We start from the raw sequence: 22,758 nt of genomic DNA, 5'->3' as shown, positions 1-22,758 counted from the left end.
GCTGAGGCGGCTAAACCGAAAGCGGAGTTCTGGGGATACACACCACCTGACCGAGCCCACCACGGGTAATTCAGCGATTCGATGTTGGGTGCTGAGACTTGGGGCATTTCCGTTCGGGGATAAGGGGCACAGAGATCACGAGTGGCTAGTGCTGGGGCGGTCAGCGACACAGCCCGAGCTCTTTGAGAGGGTCGGACTAGGGTCGCTGAAGGATAGTCAAGAGGCGGAGGTATTCGAGTTGGAGACGATAACGACGGTTACGATAGTCTGACAAGTCTGAGTTAGTGAATGCAAGCCTCACCTCTACTAGTTGCGCTGAATGGACCAGGTAGCTGACGATCATTCGACCGCCACGGCGTGCGTGCGGGCACATATGTACTGTACAGTACGTGACAGTTATCATGATTGTGGGTCATTCATTGCATTGATTAGTATATCCTTGTAGTGCATGGACAGGGGAGGCTAGCAGACTAGACTAGTCTAGAGGCTGTAGGAGGAAAAGGAGCGAAGTGCCAAGCAAGGGCGATGATGGATGGTGGGCCATTGATTGATCGGATTGCCAGCCACCGGCTTACATTCCCCAAATTATTAGAGCTGAGACTAAGGTGACGCCACTGGAACGAAAAGGGTAGATAGATGAGAGGGGACTAGGAGGGGACACAGGTAAGATGATGAGTGAGTGACCGTGTCTTTTGGGTTTACGTGTATACGCGGTAATGAGATAATTACAGGGGTCCCCAAGACATGATGACACTCAGCAAACAGCTGGAGATTACCTAGACCCATGTTGCCCGTAGTGAGAACCAACAGCCGGCAGCAGCCTCTCGGTCGCTCGGTCGCTTGGTCTGGTCTGATCAGGCCGCCTAAAACTCCTGTCTCAGGAAAAATCGTGCGGGGTCAGAGAGCGAATGTGTAACATTTGGAGTGTTTGCCATTGGTTGCGTCGCAAATACGTTTTCTTTTTGACCAGAATCTGGTTCTGCTTAGGTTTGCCAGGCACTAAATCCATGACTGTACTGTACTAGACCTACTGTACCGTCGCTAGTGCACTCTACCGCTTTCACGGGCCAGTTCTATTTGTTTGTAGGTACTGTACTGTGATGCATGCATTCATTCAATGTGATGATGGACGGTTACACATAATTTCTCTCGCGATTCTTTCCTTAACAAAAAAGAGAAAGAAGAAAAAAAATACTCGATTGTCGTCCCAATCTTTTTTTCTTCTTTGACATCTTCTGTTTATGTTTTCAGTCTGCGCCGGCCTTTTTATTTTTTTTTTAAATTATTTTCTGGCGTGTCTTGGTTCCTTTCACCCACTTTTCCTTTTAGAGTTCTCCTTTTTAGCGCACTACACTACTAGCCATGGCGGCAGGCTCTCGGGCCCAATCAGCTGGATTGGCCTTTCATGAACAGATTAAGGCCATGGTGGAAGCCAGTAAAGCCAGTTTGCCCCCCATGCCGATACTGACCAAACCTCTTGACCTGCAACAACTGGAGTCGAAAATCGACGAGCTGCATCTCCAACTTGAGGGACTCGACTCGGATGACGAGGACAGCGAGGCCCAGCGCCAAGCAAAACAAGAGACGTTGGTAGCTCTGTCGAGTGAGTTAAGACCGCTTAAGACGGACTGGGACCGCACGTGCAGGGATGCTCATGTGGCGTACCGCTCCCAAGACGAGATGAAAGCAAATTCTCTCATGAACAACATCTTGAACTGTTATAAACATTTCGGCCTCCCCCTCAACGGCAACATGGGCGTCGACACTTCGGCCCTAGGTCTCCCTGGAGATTCGCCTGCTGATGCCGATCCGGACACACCGCGCAGGCCGCGAATGCGAATGAAGAGGGGAGGGGCGGTGCTCACCCCAGATCGTAATGGGGTTTTTGAGGTTCGTTTCGTCCGACTCATCTCATCACATCACCTTTAGCCAGCCCAGCCATCGCCCTTTGCGTGCTTGCTTACGCGCCCTCACCTCACCTCATCGTACCCTCTCACTTTTGCTAACCCTCACAGTCCGAGACGCGTAGCAAGAGGAAGAGAGCCCCCAGCTCCGCCATTTCTCACAAGCGACCGCGCATTCAAGGCAACAGAAATTCCATACATTTCAATGCCGTCTACCAAAACAAACGCGCCGCCAAGAAGCACACCATTATCCGGGTCCCCGAGAATGAGGATCAAGATCCTGTGCGCCCGCCCAAGTTTTACATCTTGCGATGTGAGAATCACGACATCGACTTCAACGACAATCCATTACAGTCAGGTTTGGCTCATTTAACTCAAGCCCACCAGCATGAGAACCCTTCATTTGAGACCGTTGTCCAGCTCTTTGGTTATGAGCTTATTGGCTGCGACGATGAAAAACTCATTCAAAACAACAAAGTCGCCAACGAGGCCTTTCAAAAAGGCCAAAAAGGAGCGCGAGACTTTATTCGCGTCACTGATTCGCCTACACCCAAAACATCGCGCAAGAACAAAAACTCCAGCAACGCCTTGAAAAAGGGCAGGTCAAGTCGCAAGTCTCGAAACACCATCAATCCTCGCGACTTGGTTCCTGGAGATGTCTACATCATCTACTGGTCCCAGTCAAAACAGTGGTATTGCGGTCTGCTTATCCCTTTGCAAGATCCCGAATCCGTTGGGATAGAAGAGTCATTCGAGGCTTTAGGGCTACTTAACAACATACCGCCGTGTTATGAGTACGACAGCTCCAGCAAGTCATTCTCCTGGGCAGAGGGTTATGAAGATGGAGGGGAGGACGCTTCGGAACAGCACTTTCCGTTCATGTTCTTCGAGGGACTTGATTTTCCTCACATGTGCCATGTTGCTTGGATCCCTCTCGACGAAATCCAACCTTGGGATGAGGAGAAGGCGTTGATGATTGAGCATAGCGATCAGGCTTTTGAATATCTCAAGCAGCGGAAGGCGGCTCAACGGCCCAAGCGGTTAGGGCCAAATGATGAGATACCAGACTCGGCTGATGATAGTAAGTAACCTAACTGCGTATGAGGTAGGTTTTCTGACATAACCTTTCTGTAGACTCCACGTCGGACCTTGCTCCTCGGTCACCAGTTGCAGAGTCCTCAACAGATTTCCAACCTGCTCAGAACGCTGAGGCCGTTACACCTAACACAGCCCCGGAAGCTGACGAGGCTGACAAGGCTGAAGACGCAGATGTGACTGGGCAGACTGACGAAACACTGAAGGTCGCCGAAGGAGCGCCGGAAGAGGAGCAGGGCATTCTACCAGAGCCTGAAGAAGAGCAGGAGACTCAACTCGAGCCTGAAGAAGCACAGAGCGCCCAGCTGGAGACCGAAGAATCGAAGGACCCCGAATTGGAATCTGAAGAAGTTCGGGATATTCTACCAGAGCCTGAAGGATTACAGAATGACTCGACACTGGCATCTGGAGAGGTACATAATGACGCCACGCTGGAATCCGGAGAAGTGCAGAAGGATACCCAAATGGAAGTTGAAGATTCACAGGACACTAGACAAGAACCTGAGCAAGTCGCCGAGTCACCCGTACAGCCCGATATAGTCGAAGACGAAGATATCACCATGAGTTCAGAGGAAAGCCCTCCCGAGAGCGCTGCTCAACAGGAAACCGCGGACAGCGAGGATATTGTAATGGAAACTCCAGAAGATTCAAATCCAGAACTTCCGCAGCAGAATGACTCTCAATCTGGTAGGGAAGATCAGGAGATTATCCTTGATACTCAGGAAGACCCAGCCGAAAACGTCTCATCCACGAAGGAACCGGAAGAAGTCACTGCGGAACGAGGGGAGGAAAGCTCATCACACGAAGCAAGAGAAGAACGTTTACCCAGTGTCGATTTAGCGGATCTCCTAACTGCCGGCGAGGATCTCGAGTTCCAGTTTTCGCAGTCTGAACAGAGAGAACTAGATCAAGGGCCGACGCCTAAACCTGCCCACGGGACAGTTAATCCTTCAAGCGCGGCAAACGACGTTGTCAGCACGAAACAAGAAGAAAGCTTGCCTGCCTCGCCTACACCCGAGACTGCCAGTGTTGCTCGTACGGAAAATGACTATGGGGATGAGACACGGGAGGCCAGCCAACCTCAGCGCTCTTCTGTCGCTACGGAATCTTCGAACGATGAAACTCCGCGGCCGCGCCTCTCGTACGCTGAAATGGGTCGGGCTTCTTCCCTATCAGAGGGCGTTCCAAGTGACGTCGTTGAGTCACGGCCGCAAATTCAACCTGCTTCGAGACGGGCTCGTTCAGGGACACCGAATCGCAACGCACTCGCTGCGCAATCACGAATGTCATCGTTATCAATGTCACCTGTTGTATCTCGGCCGCCTGCAATGTCACCGCCAGTGACAATACCGTTCTCGCCTACAGCGCCATCTGCCTCGACGCCTTTACAGTTGCCAATGATATCGCAGCCTCCGCTTTCTTCTCAGTCATCAGCAATACGGTCACCAACATCGCAACGCCCGCCTTCAGGGTTACAGCACTCAGTCTCGTCATGGCCGCCGGATAACTCATGGGCATCGGCGACACCACAGCGATTAGGACCATCACAATCATCTGCTCTTGCGCGTCGGCCTGCACTATCTCAGTCAATGACAACTTCACAACCACCGCCATCATCACAGCCTCTAGCGGCCAGGCCCTCAACATTATCCCGCACATCTTCACTATCTCAACCATCGACTTCAGGGCAACCGTTCCGTGCCCCAATAGCGCAAATGGGGCCTGCATCGCAAGTAGCAATGTCTCCTGGACCCGCTGTGTCTAACGGCGAGCAGCCACACAACGCACGGTCGACACCGCAGGTTCTAGCACCTCCCCGCCACTCAGAAGTAGAGAGTCCACTACCAGAAGATGCTCAGAGTCGGTCTGAAGTCTTGAGGCATCCCCATGCAGCTCAGCACAAGGCGTCTGCGCAGGCTTTGGGAAATGCTCCCCGGCCTAAGGAACTTCCACGTGCGATAAAGCCCAAGGCACCATCCAAGCCTTCAGTTGAGATTGTCTTGCTTAACCGGCAAGCAGTCGATCAAGCGCGGTCACAGTCCATGACAACTGGACAGCAAGCAGCAGCAACCAGTCCTACACAGTTGCCGGCAGCTCATGAAAGACATTCAGAACCTGCACAGGCAACGCCAACGCCGCCAGTTACGTCTGCTACAAGACCTATAGCCCCAGCTCCGCGCCGCCCGCTACCTCAGGAGAGACCGTCACCTAGACCTTCTGCTTCACCAGTAAAGAGGCGCGAAGCCCCCAAAGACTTGCCGCCACAAAAACAGGCTCCCAGGCTTTCTTCACAGCCTCCTTCTGGGGCCGAGAATACCCCAGCAGCTCAGCCAGAGCGACTAGCACAAGTACCATCAGGTCAGCCACTTGCTAGATATGCTTCTCGACCTGCTTCGCCGGCACACCAAAACTCACCCCGCTTACCGCCCATGAATGTCCCTCTAGAAGGACACTATATCCCCAATAATATTTTAGCCCAACAGCAGGCATCTCTATCGAGACCTGGATCTTCGGGACATGTTGGGCCCCAGCCTATGCCTTCTCCTCGTCTGACTGCTGGATCTATATCGCGACCCGGCTCTGCATCCCAAATGCACATTAGATCACAGGCCATGCCTTCTCCCCATCAACTGGCGGCAGAAGTTCAGCGACCTCAGTCCAGTTTCCAAGGGCATCCTGGGTCGCAGCCGATGTACTCTCCCCGACAAGTTCCTGGTGAAATTCCTCATCATAATCATCGTCCTGTTCCATCACCGCGGCGTCCCTATGCTGTTCCAGTGCAGCCGCCGCCGTCGCCTCACCAACCTTTTAGTCATTTCCCCCATCGAAGCCCCGAGATGCAGAGCAATGGTTATGTTTCCCAGCGTCATGCATCAACTGGAACCTTGTCGCCACAGTCGCCAACAGCAGAAAATCAATTGCCACCTATTCGATTACCAAACATCTCTCGTCCTCGATCTGAAGCCCACGCAGGTTCTAACATGATCTCGCCGCCACAGACCGCTGTGGGGGCTCGACCAGGACACTATACGGGACATCAACAGCCTACGCCACCTATTATGCAATCACCGCGTCTATCTGCGGCCGAAATCTCTAGACCGCACACGGCAAGCAACATGCACCCTCCCCTGGCCACGATGTCACCAGTCCTAGGGCACACAGAACCGCGAAGGCCAAACTCGAGCTACTCTCGAACCATGCCTTTTCACGCCCCCTTGCCCACCATGCAGCCCAACTATTCGGGCACTGGCTACCAGTCATCCGCACCATCTGCACACCAGTACGCCCAGCCTAATCGTCCTCAAGGACACCTTCGACGACATTCCGAAAGCGCGTGTCAGCCCCAACTCCAGCAGTATGCACTCGCAGGCAGCCCCCAGATAGCAAACTCTACGCCACGGTCCTATCAGTCCCATGAGCTGGATCAGGGCCCGAGACGCAATCCGGCCCTAGATCCCTTCCTTTCTGAGCTCTCTCCTAGTGTTCGCAAAGCACTTCTAGAGCAAGTTGGAGCAGAAAGACCCGATCTTGTCCCCTACGACTTTCGCATCAACCAAAACAGGTATCGATGCCCCTTTTGCAAGGAATCGACTCTGGAACCGATAGCGCTTGTCAATCACATCAAGATGAGCTGCCCAATGCTGGAGGAGAAGTACAAACAGGACAAGATTGAGCAGGGTTTTGAAGCGAATAGGGGCAAGCGAGTCAAACCAGCTAAGAGAAAGAGTCAGATGGCCCAAGCAGCCAAGAATGCCCGAGTTCGGAGTTAATTTGTTTATTATTGATGTGATTATCCCACGAGATATCACTTTGCGAGCCTGGAAAGAATGCCGTGGACATTGGCTGAAGCTTCTCATTGCGTTAATCAGTACAGCCACGGGCTGGTGTTTTCATTATTTGCTGTTATAAAAGTAGATCATCGATCCTGATAGGCGTGTTGAAGAAGTATTATGGAAGCATAGGGAAGCATAGGGAAGACTGTAAGCTAGTCTTATGGATCAACAGTTCACATAAGTACTCTAGAGTTGGTAATTTATCATGAATCAGTTCTCATAACATGCTCCCTTCCACCGTGACTGAAAGCTTTATTGATCACTTGGAGCCTAACACCTGATGCTATCACTGTGAAATAGGGATGTTCGATTATAAACACTAATTGGCTAGATATAGGTCATCATGTTCATGGCTTGGTGTCCCAACATCGCACATCGTCACGCGAAATGTAATCACATTATTCAACGCCTTCACTTCTCGTCTGTTTTTGTGACATTCACTTCTCCGCCCTCAATACCAACAGAGTCAAAGCCCATCTGCGCAGTATCGTATCCATTGGCCTGGAGGTATTCGCGGAACTTTTGATCTTCGACGGTGATGGTGTCTTGTCCAACATGGGGGATGCAGAAGAACACGATGAGAGCTGAGAGGATGCAGAGACTGGATGAGACCCAGAAAGGGTACTGGGCCGACTCGGTCTTGTTTCCTCCAGCGGCCTGGATGTAGGGAAACACATAGGTACCGACGAAAGCACCAATCTTGCCAACGGCAGCAGCGATACCGTAGTAACGGCCACGGACACCAGTAGCACAAGTCTTTGCAGCGAGAAGACCGATATTGTTTCCGGGGCCGAGTTCACCAAGAGCTTGGAAGATTCCAAATACGACGGCAAAAGCCGCAATCTGGGTGGAGATCTTGTCATAGACACCGGCCATAATGAAGCCGACGAGGGCTTGGAGAGTAACACCGAGAATGAGAGTGTATCGAGGGCCGATCCAGTCACTGACAAATGCACCAATAAGAGTACCTGGCAGATAGAACATGTTGATGACGGTGTTCCAGCCAAAGACAGTGGTCAGGTTTGCACCATCGCCATAGATACCGGCAAGAATCGAGGAGGAGTAGATACCAAAGGCGTAAGAGGAGAACTAGTCGCGTTAGCAGATGGTAGGTTGTAGTGTCTTAGAAACTTACGTTGTAGAGGAACCAAACCAGGCTGACACAGAGGAGACGGAACCAGTAGTAGCGCAAAACCAGCGAGTATGGTGTCTGGCGCCTCATCGACTCTTTGGCGAACTCCTCGGGCTCCTTCAGTCGAAGTCGGAGGACAAACAGGACAAGAGGGAAGACAACACCAATGCCGAGACTGGTTCTCCAGATAGTGCTGTAATGGCCGTTGTGGCATGCAGCAGCAACAACGTCTATTGAAGGTTAGTTGTAGTCAGATTAGGGTTGAGTTGTAACGTACAAGGGACGAAAGCACCAATGACGAAGCCAAAATCGATCATTGAGTTTGTGAAGAGGATGAACCAACGGTTTCTGGTTCCTTTCTTCATCTGACCGCTGGATTCGGCACATCCGACACTACCAGCTGGATATTCACCTAACAGTCATTAGTACCAGAATGGTACATTCAAAAGTTTCGCATCTCACCTCCGATACCGATGCCGACGAAGAATCGCCAAGCGGTCAGCATGTTGAACATTCCGATCGCTTGTCCATGCCAGTAAGATCCAGCTGCCAGAGCAGTGAAAATGATGAGAATGACAGTTGAGACCATGAGAGTATTGGTTCGCGACCAATGATCGGCAAGGAAACCAAAGACAAGCTGGCCAACGACTGTTCCAGCGAATGCGATGTCAGAGACGTATTTGAAGGCATTTGAGTTGGCATAGACATCTCCGTATTGTCGTTTCAAGGTGGTGTTGACGGAACCAATGACCTATTCCCGTTAGAAATGAAGCATGGGATAATCACAGCAGTTCTCACGTTGTTGATGTAGCCATCTGAGAAAAGACCAGCACCGCAGGCAAAAACAGGGAGGGCGGTCTCCATCCATGGCCTTTGAGGGATGTCGTCTTGAGGCGTGTGCACTTCATCATGAGGGGATTCATCAGAGGCATCGGCCTCGCGTTTCTTCCCGAACCCCAGCATCGTGGACGCGCAGGGATGTATTGATCACAGGTGATAAGGTTTTGGCTGTCGTGGGGAAGAGTGCACGCCTAGTCACGGTTATAAGAGAGGGGGAGTCAAAAGCCACGGTCACGTTCAGATCTGACGAAAACGCCAAAGATTGGTGATGCCTCGGGTAAGGAGCAGACAAAAGCAAAACAAGAGAATTTGACTCGGTGTCACAGGGTTTCTAGAATTTAAGAGAAAACGGGGAGCATTCTCACGGTGGAGCAAAGGCTCCTTGTCAAGGAGATAAGGTCTGGCATCTGTGGGACAAAAACTGGGCACCGAGTGATGGGCCCAAGTTGTTTTGAGAAGCTGGTAATGTTGCACCAACGAATCATTACGTACACGAGACTCGAGAGGCCCAACATCATAGGAGAGAGTGACCGGAGGTAACCGACGCGGACGGCACTCGGCGCGTTGGGCCAATTGACTTTGATGATGCACATGAATCCTTTCTTGTCGATTTATTGCCGAGTTTGGTCGTCGGTGGCGCCAACCGCGTCTTTTGCTCGGCTCAAAATTGCCGATGGGCCTGTCAGAGCGCCCACTAGCACTGATATGTCAGGTGAATACGAATACCTATGCTCTATCACCTGTCAATTCCCGCTCAGTAGCAGTTACTGAGATGAGACCCAATATTAGAGAGGCAGGGAGGAGATTTTATTCACCCTGGGCCTGGGGGATGGGGGAGGGTCACAGAGTGGCTGGGGAAGAGGAGACACCGTCGTGGAGTTAGTGGCAAGCCAATCTTGATCAAGAAAGTCGATATCTCTGGAGAGATTGATTGACGAGTAAGCGGGGATCAATTGATATTGCTGCTGATCGGTTACTGCAAGGGTTAGTGCATCATGCATGTGATTGCTGGTGATGAGAGATTGGGCACACGAGCAATTCCTGCAACAAGATTTGATGACAGGCACTAATGCAGTCGGCAGTGTAGATAGTGCTCATAGCCTTAAACTACAGTGCAGCAATCATCAAATAGAACCGCCTCTATAGCTCAGTGGTAGAGCGTTGCACTTGTAATGCAAAGGTCCATCGTTCAATCCGGTGTGGAGGCATTTCTTCAAATTCATCTTTTGCCATTTTCAGCTAATCGCACTCAACACTTTTTTTTTTTTCCTTACTTGTCTTATTACCTAGGCATAGAGTTTTGGATGGCTTTTTGACATTATTGCTTCATTTATGCATCACCTCGAGGTAATTGGATTAAAGTTTAGGTATATAGCCACAACATGCAAAGAGAGTAGCCAATAACTCTCGTTCATGCAAGGCGCATATTAATGTCTCAATCCCTCTAGTGCTTCCCATACTTCATTCAATGCACATCTCACAGAGTATACACCAGCTTTCCTCCAGAAACCTTGTTCGCTCTCAATTCATCCAGACCCTTCAAAATACCCTCAAAACCACTACCGCCACGGTTGACAAACGTTTGAGGAGCCTTCAGCTTACCCTCCTCAAGCAGCTGTCGGCTAATCTCCCAGAACTTCTTCCCAAACTCAAACTCCTCAGGCTGAGCAGGAGTCTCCTGCCCCTTGAAGAATCGCTCGCCAAAGATGGAATACATAAGCGTGACATAAGGTCCATCAATCTTGGGGTTCACATCGAGCAACTGTTGCTTCTCGACTGGCAGAAGAGTAGCGTACTTGCCACCTTCGGTGCTGATAGCTCCAGCGCTGATGGCGACACCTTGGGCGGTGCAGTCCCAGGCGAGCTTGAGGGTATTGTTGGTGTACTTGCGAATTTCCTCAGCGACATTGGGCGACTTGTAATCAAAGACTGCCTCAGCTCCGAGGGACTTGAGATAGTCGAAGTTGTGAGGAGAAGCTGTCGCGATGACCCTCAGCCCCGAAAGTTTGGCGAACTGAATACCGTAGATACCAGTTGCAGTGCTACCGCCGTAAATGAGAATAAACTCATCGCTCTTCTTACCCTCGGTGGGTAGAGGCAGTCCTAGAGTCTTGTAAAGGCCCTGGCCCTACGTCGGTGATCAGTATTTATGCTTTTTACTCGCCAGATTAAACTTACTACTGTGGCAATAGAGATGCCGAGAGTAGCAGCCTCCTCGTCAGTAACATTATCGGGCGTCTTGATTTGAACGTCTCCCTTTGCCACGATGTACTCGGCAAAGCCTCCGTTCTCGAGCTGGGTTGCATCACTAGATACCTTATGGTTAGATGATTTTAACATAACGATGCTCAAATACTGACGCTCCATGGACTACACCGCTGATCCGGTCGCCCTTCTTGAAAGGCTTGGTGACCTTGGGGCCAACTTCCTCGACGATGCCAGCGTAGTCACATCCGATCCTGGAACCAGCTTTAGTTAGGCCAAAGTCGATATGCTTCCAGTCGGTAGGGTTCAAGCCAACGGCATTGACCTTGACGAGAATATAATCGTCTCGGAGCTTGGGCTTCGGCACCTCCTGGATAGTGGCTTTGCCCTTCTCGACGAATACGATAGCTTTAGTGGTCATGATGTCGGTTTCTCTTATTGTAGTTGCGGTTCTGTGAGTAATGATAAGACTTGCTTGGTGAATACCATCAAGATAGAGAAGCTCTTGAGAACATTTATACCGCTAAATGGCGTCATGATAGTGGAACTTAGAATAGCGAGTATGCGTCATTGATTGGCTGCTTAGACTTTAGTTTGGTGTTTAACGCTATTTCCATGGAACGCGGATTACCAATCTACCTTAGCTTGATAATCTGCGGGGACAACGCCGAAGCTCGGAATGTCTTCGCTATATAACTTCCCATGATTTGACTCTAGGGGAGTTGGTGATATCATGGTGGTACTCAAATGGAGTTGTTATGTAACTCGCTCCGAAGATGATATGTAAGCATGCGACCTGGGCTCGTGGTAATCTGACTTGGTACCAATGGCCAACAAGTGACCAATTCTTGGCGAACTGTCGTTTGCATCCTTCTACAGTCTCGCCAGTTGCCACATTGCGATCGCAAGCCTTTGCACTTCCCTTCATCCTCCCGGAGACAGCTTGCCGAGATACTTCCATGTCAAATGGGATCAGAGTTCTCCGTTCCTGATATCTCAGTTATATATACATTCGCATGATGACTCCCTGAAGTTAATTGAGATTTTCCTTTGCAATGCTTGATGTATTTCGTTGAGCTATCATAAGCTTCATGAATCAACTTACTGGTCTGAAAAGATCGACTCCTGTATCAAGAAGTGCTTCTCTTACACCCCTTTCCTGAAGGCTATATCATGAAGCGATATCAATAGGGCGCTTTTGCCAACCCGTACGCGCGTCATGAGTAATACATTATGCTTGATTTATTCTGCATGCTGGATGCACTCCCCAGGCTGGCACCGTACCTATATGCTTTGGTCTTGGATTTCAAGGTTCAGACCAGGACCGGCAATATACAAAAGATGAAATTTAATGAATCGAAGAAGTGAGTGAGTAGTTGTAAAAAGTTCCAAGTGACTAAAACATAGAGTGGTCTAGGCCAGCTGGCGAACTCAAGTGGAGGCATTCCTTGCTTTCGCAATCATAGTCAGGGGCTTTTGTTAAGTCTCATAGTCTGGAACTGTCACAGATACTGTTTCAATAACCGCACTGCCCATATGCAAAGGCTCCAGAGAATTTGGCCTTTTCAATGTAAGCTAAGATATGATTTAAAGGTCATGGTTTCACTATAAACAATGCCACCAGACTTTACTGGAGGAATGGAATCAAGAGAGTGTTTGCTCAAACTTCAGCGAAGCCTTCCATAAAGTTAGATGATGGCAGGGTCCGATACCGAGTCGTTTGTTCAGTCCACAACGTAAAAGATATTTGCAAGTTGGATGTCTCTATCTCTAAGATTTATCGTATTCTTCTATGAAGACAGCTAACTAAGTTAGTTGAAGCATGCCACAGTAGGTATGAGTGATAGATGCTATACGTGATCGCAGATGACTTCATCGTCGTCCTGGGTTACAGGATAATCTTGATACAGTAGCGATTGAATACCATTCATAGTTCGACACAAATAGTCGTTGGGGCGTTATCCTAGCTCTGGTTGTCATACAGCATGTTTATCTCCATAGACATTACTCCGTAATGGGCCTCTGGATCCTCGAACACGCTCCCAGAAAGAGCAATGTCATGCGAACGAACCAATAGGGACCCAAGAGAATATCAGCTATCAGAGTCTTAGGGGGTTGGGAATCAGTAACGACTGAATACTGAGCATTGAGCACCCTGGATTTCTCTACATTAGTGCTGACATCAGCCCCCACCCTCCCCTTCTCGTAACAGCACCATATTCGCCAAGAGATTCTGTAAACTATCTTATCGAAATTGCCTTCGCAAAATGAACGCCTCACCAGAACTCTTTGCCCAACTCACCAACAGATTGCGTATCTGTTATCAAACCTTTGGCGACCCGTCAGATCCTGCGGTCATACTTGTGCCAGGCAATGCGGATTCAATGATAGTATGGGCAGAAGGTCTCGTCGAAAAGCTTCAGTCTTCCGAAGATGGCAAGAAATACTTCGTGATCCGCTTCGATCCAAGAGACACGGGCCTGTCAACCGAGTTTCCCGTACCGGGCGGATACTCAATTGGAGACATGGCAGGCGACATTGGGGGACTTGCAGACCACTTGAACCTCAGCGATCCCTCAAAGGGCTTCCATATTGTCGGTCTGAGTAAAGGAGGGCCAGTCGCCTACACAGTTGCTGCGCGTAGGCCCCAGCAAGTCAGAAGCCTGTCGCTTCTGTATACATCTCCCGGCGTGAGTTCTGAGCTCCCGACCAAAGGAGGACTTGATCTCGGGTTCCAGCCAATGCTTGCTGGCTTCGGAGATCAGAGGGAAACGGCCATCAAAAACGGAATGACCGTTTATGACGCACTCACAACGCAGCCTGATGCAGAAGAGAGAAAGGAGGTGGAGAAGGCGGTGAGACGTTTGGTGGAACGGGATATCAAAGGTGGCACATTGTACAGCAAAGCTCCGAATCACGGCGCTGCGTCGTACGAAAAAGATGGCTGGCCAGGGGTTGATACGCTCAGGATGATCAAATGTCCGACAACGGTTGTGCAAGCAGGCAAGGATCAGATCTTTGGGGAGATTCACGGAGAGGCTTTGGCGAAAGCGATACCTGGTGATGTCGAGTATGTGCTCTGGGAGGATGTTGGGCACGAGATGCCGCGACGCATCTGGGACAGCATGGCCAAGGTGCTGCAGAGGAATTGGGAGAGGGGTCAAAGCGCGGGCTATATTGGCCGTGATGCGGAATAAAGTGATAGGTTCTTGGAGAAGACGAGCGTGTTGTGTTACTGTCCAATGAGGGCCAGAGTGAAACAGGGCAACCAACAGGCCTTAATATTGTTCTTTTCGTCCGATGCCCCTGTCTAGGCACCTACCAACAGAACAATCAAAGCCGAAGTCTGATAGTTGTGAGACCTAGCTGCTATTCATAGAATGACCGGCCACACATCTATGACAACTGTTATTTCCTCCAGTCGAAACACATGAATCAGTAATAGGCACTCCACATAATGCGGTCGATTATTGTGACCTGTCCAACATCCGAGGCAGCCAAGTGCTCGGAAGCCGTGATGATTCACGGCCCATGAATCATAATCCTGGAAATTCATCCGCTTTCGTATAAGTTTGTCAGAGTCTCTCAAGTAGTATAAAGGAGGGCAACAGGAGTTGTCTCGCTCAAACTGAAGCATATTACTCAACATATCTCCAGCAACTTTCGCCAACAGCAAACTTCCTCGATATGCTGTTCAGTACTATATACGCAGGGCTTCTGCTGCCTATTGTTGTGGCCAAGGTGTCATATGATGGCTGGAAAGCCTTCTCCATCACCGCCCGCCCGTCCGACAAGGATATTCCCAGCCTTCTCAGAGGCATCGATCACGTCTCGCTGAGCTGCGGACAAAATCACCGCGTTTTTGAGGTCGCCATTCCTCCTGCTAAACTTGATGCCTTTAAACGTCTTGGCCTGAAAACCGCCGTTGTCAGCGACAACTTGGGCGCTGAGATCGCCCAGGAAGGGAGCTTTGGGCTCTACAAGGGTAAGTAACCTCAGTGACCTTGTAGATTCATTACTGATGGTTGGTAGCTACCACCAAACTTCCTGGCGATAAGGCGAAGCTACCTGATAAATCTTACTTCAAGTCCTACCATAGCTTCGAGCAGCACCTGCAGTTTCTCTCCGATTTGCAAGCCTCGTTCCCCGAGAACTCAGAGGTCTTCACAGCCGGTAGGACCGTACAGAACAGAGAGATCCAAGGCATTCACCTCTGGGGCAAAGGCGATAAGGGAAGAAACCCTGCCATTGTTTGGCATGCGAACTCTCACGCGCGCGAGTGGATCAGCGGAATGGTAACAGATATCCAGTTCAGCAGAGCTTTGTAGTATTCTGACCCTTCTCACAGACCGTCGAGTACATGGCGTGGAAGCTTGTCCAAGGTTACCAGAATAAGGATCGCCTTGTTCGAGATACACTCAACAACTACGACATCTACATCATTCCGATCGCGAATCCTGACGGTGAGTCCCCAAGGGTTTCTTTGAAACGTGGAACACGGTGCTGACTGCTTCGTAGGCTTCGTTTATACCATAACCGACGACCGGTTGTGGCGAAAGAACCGTCAGAAGCGAGCTGGTAAGAAATGCATTGGCACCGATCTCAACCGAAACTGGCCTCATGAGTGGGATATCCCCGGCGGTTCCTCCACTGATAATTGCAACGAGACATATCGCGGCATGAAGGCTGGCGATACTCCCGAAAACAAGGCTCTGGTCAAGCATACCAAGTCAGTTGCGCAGAAGAACGGCATCAAGTCTTACATCGACTTTCACTCTTTCAGCCAGTTGATTCTCCTGCCGTACGGCTACACTTGCGACGCCAACATCACCGATATCAACGAACAGATGGATCTTGCTGGCGGCGTTGCAGATGCTATCAAGCAGGTCAACGACTTGGATTTTTACTGCGGTCCAACTTGTCAGACCATCTATCAGACTTCAGGTGGAAGCAGTGACTGGGTTTATGATGTTGCTGGGGCAGAGCTTGCTTGGGGAATGGAACTTCGGCCCCAGAGGCTGAGGGGCAATGGGTTTGTTCTTCCACCGAAGCAGATTGTTGAGTCTGGTGAGGAGATCTGGGCTGGAATGAGGTATCTCTTTGAGAATTTCTGAACCGTCAGGCTTGGAGACAGGTCCATGGCTCTCGAGGGTTGTGCAGGTAGAAAGCAGTCAAATTGCTACGAGGTTGGGACTAGTTACATCATCCCGACTTCACGAGCAAAGCACGAGCAAAGCCTCAGATAGTGATTGAATGCTATCTCGATTTCAACAATTTCTCACAAAGACAACCAGAAGTAATTCAGCAGAAGATCGTCATGAGCATTCTGTCGTGCGCTGGTCAAAACTTCCGATAAATGCTTTGTCATCAAGCAAATCGGTGAGATGGCCGAGTTGGTTATGGCGCCAGGTTAAGGTCAACCTTAACACCAATTCCTGGTGGAGCAATCCTCCTGGGTTCGAGTCCCAGTCTCATCAAGCTCTTCTTTTTGCATTTCTTTATTTCTGTGCCCAATTCCTAATCAAGAAACACGGACAGATCGCAACGGTTGATCCCCTCGACTCTGTCTCCAGTTGTTAGAAACATGAACAAGATCCTTGCACTCTCCAATTAACCATGACCATTTTGCCAAAAAGCTTGGAGTAATTTCCCAGCTCTCACTGAGATGTGGCTCGCCCCATAAGATCATTCCAGCATTTTCCTTTGGGAGATTTCCTCCTTTTAGGCTTGTGAATTGCGGTACAATGCACCTTGTTGACGGTACTGCAGGAGGAAGTTTGTACACGTAATCACCGACCAAATCCTCCAGAAACTGTATGTGATCATATATGAGTTGCTTCCGAATGAGATTATCTCTTAGTTCTGGGAACGGGAAGACATCGATCCAGCAAGGATGTGGCGAGGTCATCTGGACCTGGGTTGGTTCAAGGCGAGTTGGTAGTGGTAGATGTTCTCGATCAATAGATCGAACGACGGCAATTTCGCAGTATGTCTTTGACTGGGGTTCCAGTGTTGGGAAGTCGAGTGCTGTGATGAACTCTGCAAACAGTCTCATCATTTTCTTGTTGGTCATCATGCCTCGGCAAACATTGTAGCTGATGAGGTGAAGAAGGCGATGGTCAACAGGGATGACCACAGCCAAGTTGGAGCTTGGTTGGTCTGCTATGATAATCTGCTGCGATTGTGACTGTTCTTCTTCTCTGGGTAGCTCCATATTCTTGGTTGAAGCAGTCTTGGGTTCTTCTTCATTGTTTGCGCCTGTACCGATCCTCCAGCGGTCAACTCGATAAGGTCGTTTGCCCACATTCCCATCTTCTTTTTCTTTTCTCAAACGCTCCCCTATGATCATGTTTAGTATCAATGCAGCTCAGCGGAGATAAGGTTTCATACTCCGTGCTCTCTGATTCAGCCGGTTCTGTGCCCGCTTACGAGCCTTGCGCTCTTGGTCGTTGGTAGTGGTCTCCATTGCTGCTGTCACGAGCTTAATGTGGGGATGAAACGATTAAATTGGCGTAACCAAGGAAGGATAAAGAAGTCGTCCACGACACTGAGATATATGCCAGTCTCATAAAGGAAAAAGACGTCAGCCAGCTGACAAAGGGTCGAACTCCGCCAAACCCCCAAACTCCGACGCTAACTCAATCAGGTAGAAACTGTCACCCATGATGCATCATGATCGCAGCTAGGGGGTCCGGAATTAAGCGGTAGTCGTCGAAAGCCTAAACCTTGTCATTGTCGTGCGTGCATCGCTTCTGTATCTGAGTGGTTTGATTGGCACGTCGGAGTTAAAGTCCTGTAAGTTTAGTCGCAACATCAAACGTTGTAGGAAACTGAGGTGACGGAATCAAGTATTTAAGTCATGCCTTTGTCTACGAACTTGAGGAATCAAATCTCCTCCAAGCTCCCTTCACATTACAGCATTCATCTCTCAATATCTCCATCTCATATTCCAAGACAAAATGTCTCGATACGCTGCCGCACATGAAGACACTCAGGGTCCTGGCGACGCCAGACCTACTGCCCTCCAGATCATCAAAGACGAGGGTGTCGAAGGCAAGCTCAAGGGCAAAGTGATCGTCATTACCGGAACTTCTTCTGGTATCGGAATCGAGACCGCCAGAGCTCTTGCAGAAACTGGCGCCAAATTGTTCTTGACTGCAAGAAACCTGGACAAGGCAAAGAAAGCCTGTGCAGAATTCTTTGATGCCAGTCGAATGGAGTTCATTGAGCTCGACCTGACTTCTTTCGACAGTGTTCGTACTGCTGCCCAGAGTATCTTGGATAAAACCGACAAGATCAACATTCTGGTTGAGAATGCTGGTTGCATGGCTGTCCCAGAACTTGAGCTTACCAAGGATGGCCATGAGATGCAGTTCGGAGTCAACTACCTCGCCCACTTCTTGTTCTTCGAGCTTCTCAAGCCAGCCTTACTGGCGGCCGTCACTCCCGAGCTTAACTCTAGAGTCGTTGTTCTTTCTTCATCAGCACACCAGCATGTATCAGATGGCAGCATCAACGAATCCGACAACTATAACTTCCAGAAGGGCGGTTACGACCCATGGCTCTCCTATGGTCAATCCAAGACGGCTGATGCCTACCTCGCCAATGAGATAGACCGTCGATACGGTTCTCAGGGTTTGCATGCGACAAGCGTTCATCCCGGAGGCATCATGACCGAGCTTACGCGATATATTCCCCCGGAGGTCCTTCAGCCTCTCGCTAGTAGCGACACGGCTAAGAAGATGTTGAAGAGCCCAGAGCAGGGAGCTGCGACGACAGTCTGGGCGGCTATCGGCAAGCAGTGGGAAAACGCTGGAGGGAAATATTTGGAGGATTGCCAGGAGGCGCCTCCAGCTAAGCAGATTGATCCTCACTTCGGCAAAGGGTATGCACCACATATATATGACCCAGAGCGTGAGGCTCGACTTTGGCAAGACGCGCTCAAGATCGTTGGCTTGGCTTAAGCGCTAGGCATTGGCCCCGAGAGTACGGAATAGATAGTACAGATACGGACGGATAGAGCCAATCCAACTCGATTTTGATCATTTCCAGACCGCCATCGTTATCGCCTGTGTTACCAATTGCCCCGTCCATGGAGCGGGCTGTTGCTATAGAAAATGTTGGGGACGGGTTCCGCACTACGTAAGACGAAATGCGCTGTAGCGCGTGAAGCCATGTCTTAGCTGATATGCACAGTGCTCGTTTGGTCAATCAGCCAGCCACTTGAAAGTCAGCTTTCAGGCAACCAAAAAACGACCGTCTAATCCCTGTAAGAATGGCTGATTGTTGTGCTGAGGGCCCGGCAAATGATGGCCGTTGTTCTGCTCAAAGGTTCCATGCATGGGGAGCTGTCAACTAATTCACAGGGCTTACAGCCTAGCAACGCACTAAATCGCGGGGCGGCTGATGTCTCACCAGGTCCTGGAACAAAACACGGCAGCGAGATTCGATAGTGCATCTTTAGGCCATCTTCCATCAACGCGCAAAAGCTCAACGAGCATCACGAGATGAGCTCGACCCTCAATCTTTTCCGACCTCTTCTTTCATACGCTTTTCAATTACTCAAGTTCAGGCAATTACGTATCGGAATTGTTTTGTTGAGGCCATGTGAATCTGGGCATCTGTATCACTCACTACCATTCTAGCTCATTTGCCGGCATTCCTGCATTAGCCCGCTGTATCCTTGCACCAAAGGAGGGGAGACTAAGACATTGTGCTCAGCTCGGATGCGCCGTCTGAGGCCATCACAGTAACAGCGGAGTCATCATGCACATCTCAGCTCGTCAACAGAGACATAATAACTTCAATAGATTCACATGCGCTCTTGGCTTAGACATGGCTCCTATGTATAAGAAGATGCCTCTGCCCTCTGTTGTTGAGGGCAGCAGCTCATCTCCAAGCGCATACTCCCTGACGCGATAGCAAAGTTGATCCAAAATGCTTCCCTCTTTTCTCCTCTCATCGCTGCTGTGCCTCTCCACAGTCTCAGCCCTGCCCAACCCAATTGTCGCTGAGAGAGCAGCCTGCGATTGTTCCGGCACTCGCGACGGTGGATCCAGCTCCAAAGATTACATCTGCCGCGATGCTCGGCTCGGCCCTACCAAGCTTCCAAAGAAGCTCCCGCTGAGCGCAACCGTCGAGAGCTACAACCGCTTCGGCGGGCTTACACCAATCCAATTCCTCCAGACATGGACAGACGAGAAGGGCAACTACAAGTACCCTCCGCAGAATGGCTTCCAGCTTGACGCGAATGGCAATGCCATCAACGGCAGCATGGTTCTCCAGGTGGGAACTCTCGTAGATCGATTTGGAAGCGAATATGGTAAGTCGCGTCGGGTCGCCTCGATCCAACAGCACGGTCTAACAGCGTTTTAGGATCATACGTCTCTGCTGCCTCTGCTCCCTACTCGCAACGAGCTCTCCCTCCTTCGAACTTGGCCACGAACCCCGATACCCCAGACTTCCCGTACAACTACCACGTCTACAGGGTCATCAAGCCTCTTACAGTGGTCGGAGGACCTATCGCGCCTTGGTTTGGCCAGCCCGGTCTCGGAGCGCAGTTCTTCACTGGCGAAACTGGCAATGTCAAGTTTCTGATTGAGCAGAACTATTTGCAGAAGGAGGATCCGTCAGCTCTTGTTTACAAGTCTGATGGTTGCGCATAATTTAATTGAGGCGGACTTGATGTAATGATCTTACGATGAACGACGTATGGATATGTTAGTCCATTCGAGTAGATAATGTCAACCGGGAATAATACCGTCGCTTTCAAGCGTTCCATTCATCTGATGTCAGCATGCGACAAAATAAGCGACGTGATATTGCATTCAGCCGTGATTTCTTCTTCAATGGAGGTCGGCCAACGCACTGAGGGAAACATACATCAAGAAATTGTTTTTTTCCGGATTACAGGTTAGTTTTGTAAGCATTTTGGTCATCGCAGACATTTTCGTGCTTCAACCAGGCGGTCAAAGTAATTGAGTACTCCACTGCAACCGAGAACTTGGAGGCACTGGGTGCAGCAACCTAATCGTGGTCCGAATATCTGTACAATCTATCTACTAGAGAACACACACCCTCTTGACAGAGAATGTGACGTCGGAAGGAACGATCTATGATATCGCAAGCCTAGCCCACGTGTCTCGTCCCAATTTTGACTCTCAGCGGCGTAGAAACTTTCTAATGCGACCCAAAGAGGCGCGGCAAATGATGCATTCAATTGGTGCACCTTCAACCTTCAACCTTCAACCCCTCCAGAAGTACTTTCGCACTGCCTCAAACTCTGCCAATTATGGCAGGCAACAACTGATGCAGCGGAAGCCAGACACTCGTCTACTGTGTCAATGATGCTGTGATGCTTTCGCTTCGACCAAGCGAAATGAACTCTGTCCCAGCCACCGCATTTTCATTGCTCAACCACCACGAAATGCCTCAGGTCACGAACCATATTCTGCCAAACCTTGGGTTTCACCGCCCCCAGTCCTCACTATAAATTTCTCGTCAAGCCCGCCCTAACTGCGCTTCTCTTCTTCTTTTCTCCTTAGCTCTCTTTGCCTTTTGGCTTAGATCAAGTGTAGTATCTGTTCTTTTCAGTTTAATCTCTGAAAGATGTCTAAGGACATCAATCGTGATTATTCCTATTTTTGGCCAGCGGACGGCTTCCTCTATGCTTGCATATGATCCCGTCCACAGTGTCCCTAGTATTACACTGCCTCTAGGTGACGCGAACGCGCGCTTGTTGAGCTCCCTCCCTTTTCATTGCTTTCTCGGGCTTGCTTGAGTAGTGAAGAAGAGTGTAAATCGTAAATGAACATGTTGTAGTTGAGCGTCGAAACGTGCACGGTTGCCTGGACCCTCCCGCTTTGTCGGTTTCGCAGTGACCCATTCTCTATACTTGGTCTTGCAGCGAACATTCATGATTTTGACGTGAATCATATGACAATGAGCTCCGAAGTCCGTCAATCTCTTGAAGCCAGGTCGCAGCTCGTGAATGATCAGTTGTTTGTCTTGGAAATACGCGTAGAACACGTCAATTTATGTGATCAACCTATCATGTTCTACAAGTTGTGGTTTCGTTAGGGTTCATTGTGAATTGGTTGACTCGCGTTTTGCACGTCGCAGATAAACGTTTATGGCGGAAAATGCCTTTTTTCGTTCACATAGCTGCGCGACGCGATTGACAAGACATTTAGCTCTGAGGTCATTGAGGCATAACATCATTCAATCTCGCATTTATCTTTCTAGCTTTATATATTTACAGCATCAAAGAGCATGTTTAGGGTAAGGGATTTAGCCCAATAGTAAAAGTTACGCTTGGAGATTACCCAGTAATCCAGCCAATGAAAGCTAGATACATCATGTGCATCACAGATTATGAAAATGTTTTCACACAAAACAGAGGGTCAGACATATTCTTCATGTGTGGGCAAAAAGAAAACTTTACATACAACAGCGGGGATTCGCTGGTCGTCACCGACCCAACTACTAATCCGCCGGTTAGTGGCTTGACTATGGGAGAGCAGACGGGATCCCGTATTTTCCACTACCTATGGTCGTATGTGCTTGGTAGACCAGCAATTGCAGATCATAAAGGCAGCAAGTCGTCACCGTTACTGGACATCAGAAACCCTCTGTCAACGTCCAACTCCGTTTGTTAGAACCGATTTGGCCTAGAAACCTGTGAGCAATTTCAATATTGAAGCCGTAAATATAAAGACATCAGCGTGCTGAAGAGCCTAAAACTCAAACA

General features: G+C 49.7%; 8 protein-coding genes and 2 non-coding genes across 10 annotated transcripts; 7 read left to right on the top strand and 3 right to left on the bottom strand.

Moving 5' to 3' along the window:
• Positions 1–1,362: 1,362 nt before the first annotated feature.
• J7337_012554 (uncharacterized protein) lies at positions 1,363–6,769 on the top strand (the record flags this gene model as incomplete). The annotated part of the gene is made up of 3 exons (XM_044830068.1): positions 1,363–1,890; positions 2,016–2,985; positions 3,039–6,769. The coding sequence occupies 3 exons, from the start codon at positions 1,363–1,365 to the stop codon at positions 6,767–6,769; spliced, it is 5,229 nt and encodes a 1,742-aa protein (XP_044674984.1).
• Positions 6,770–7,243: 474 nt separating this feature from the next.
• On the bottom strand, positions 7,244–8,927 carry J7337_012553 (uncharacterized protein; the record flags this gene model as incomplete). Its single annotated transcript, XM_044830067.1, has 5 exons — positions 7,244–7,921; positions 7,968–8,194; positions 8,242–8,376; positions 8,427–8,715; positions 8,763–8,927. 5 exons carry the CDS (start codon positions 8,925–8,927, stop codon positions 7,244–7,246), a joined length of 1,494 nt encoding a protein of 497 aa, XP_044674983.1.
• A 1,013-nt stretch (positions 8,928–9,940) lies between these two features.
• J7337_012552 lies at positions 9,941–10,012 on the top strand. Its single transcript has one exon. It is a non-coding gene; the product is annotated as a tRNA-Thr (tRNA).
• Positions 10,013–10,281: 269 nt separating this feature from the next.
• On the bottom strand, positions 10,282–11,430 carry J7337_012551 (uncharacterized protein; the record flags this gene model as incomplete). The annotated part of the gene is made up of 3 exons (XM_044830066.1): positions 10,282–10,932; positions 10,983–11,112; positions 11,165–11,430. The coding sequence occupies 3 exons, from the start codon at positions 11,428–11,430 to the stop codon at positions 10,282–10,284; spliced, it is 1,047 nt and encodes a 348-aa protein (XP_044674982.1).
• Positions 11,431–13,276: 1,846 nt separating this feature from the next.
• On the top strand, positions 13,277–14,206 carry J7337_012550 (uncharacterized protein; the record flags this gene model as incomplete). The annotated part of the gene is made up of 1 exon (XM_044830065.1): positions 13,277–14,206. One exon carries the CDS (start codon positions 13,277–13,279, stop codon positions 14,204–14,206), a length of 930 nt encoding a protein of 309 aa, XP_044674981.1.
• A 490-nt stretch (positions 14,207–14,696) lies between these two features.
• Positions 14,697–16,123, top strand: J7337_012549 (uncharacterized protein; the record flags this gene model as incomplete). Its single annotated transcript, XM_044830064.1, has 4 exons — positions 14,697–14,994; positions 15,042–15,304; positions 15,358–15,472; positions 15,528–16,123. 4 exons carry the CDS (start codon positions 14,697–14,699, stop codon positions 16,121–16,123), a joined length of 1,272 nt encoding a protein of 423 aa, XP_044674980.1.
• A 264-nt stretch (positions 16,124–16,387) lies between these two features.
• On the top strand, positions 16,388–16,486 carry J7337_012548. The gene has a single exon. It is a non-coding gene; the product is annotated as a tRNA-Leu (tRNA).
• A 44-nt stretch (positions 16,487–16,530) lies between these two features.
• On the bottom strand, positions 16,531–17,475 carry J7337_012547 (uncharacterized protein; the record flags this gene model as incomplete). Its single annotated transcript, XM_044830063.1, has 2 exons — positions 16,531–17,348; positions 17,400–17,475. 2 exons carry the CDS (start codon positions 17,473–17,475, stop codon positions 16,531–16,533), a joined length of 894 nt encoding a protein of 297 aa, XP_044674979.1.
• A 493-nt stretch (positions 17,476–17,968) lies between these two features.
• Positions 17,969–18,973, top strand: J7337_012546 (uncharacterized protein; the record flags this gene model as incomplete). Its single annotated transcript, XM_044830062.1, has 1 exon — positions 17,969–18,973. The coding sequence occupies one exon, from the start codon at positions 17,969–17,971 to the stop codon at positions 18,971–18,973; it is 1,005 nt and encodes a 334-aa protein (XP_044674978.1).
• A 973-nt stretch (positions 18,974–19,946) lies between these two features.
• Positions 19,947–20,674, top strand: J7337_012545 (uncharacterized protein; the record flags this gene model as incomplete). The annotated part of the gene is made up of 2 exons (XM_044830061.1): positions 19,947–20,331; positions 20,385–20,674. 2 exons carry the CDS (start codon positions 19,947–19,949, stop codon positions 20,672–20,674), a joined length of 675 nt encoding a protein of 224 aa, XP_044674977.1.
• Between the last annotated feature and the right edge of the window lie 2,084 nt (positions 20,675–22,758).

Source organism: Fusarium musae, chromosome 10 (assembly GCF_019915245.1).
Source record: "Fusarium musae strain F31 chromosome 10, whole genome shotgun sequence".
NCBI classification, from domain to species: Eukaryota; Fungi; Ascomycota; class Sordariomycetes; order Hypocreales; family Nectriaceae; genus Fusarium; species Fusarium musae.
This window is presented reverse-complemented; position numbering and strand designations above follow the sequence as displayed.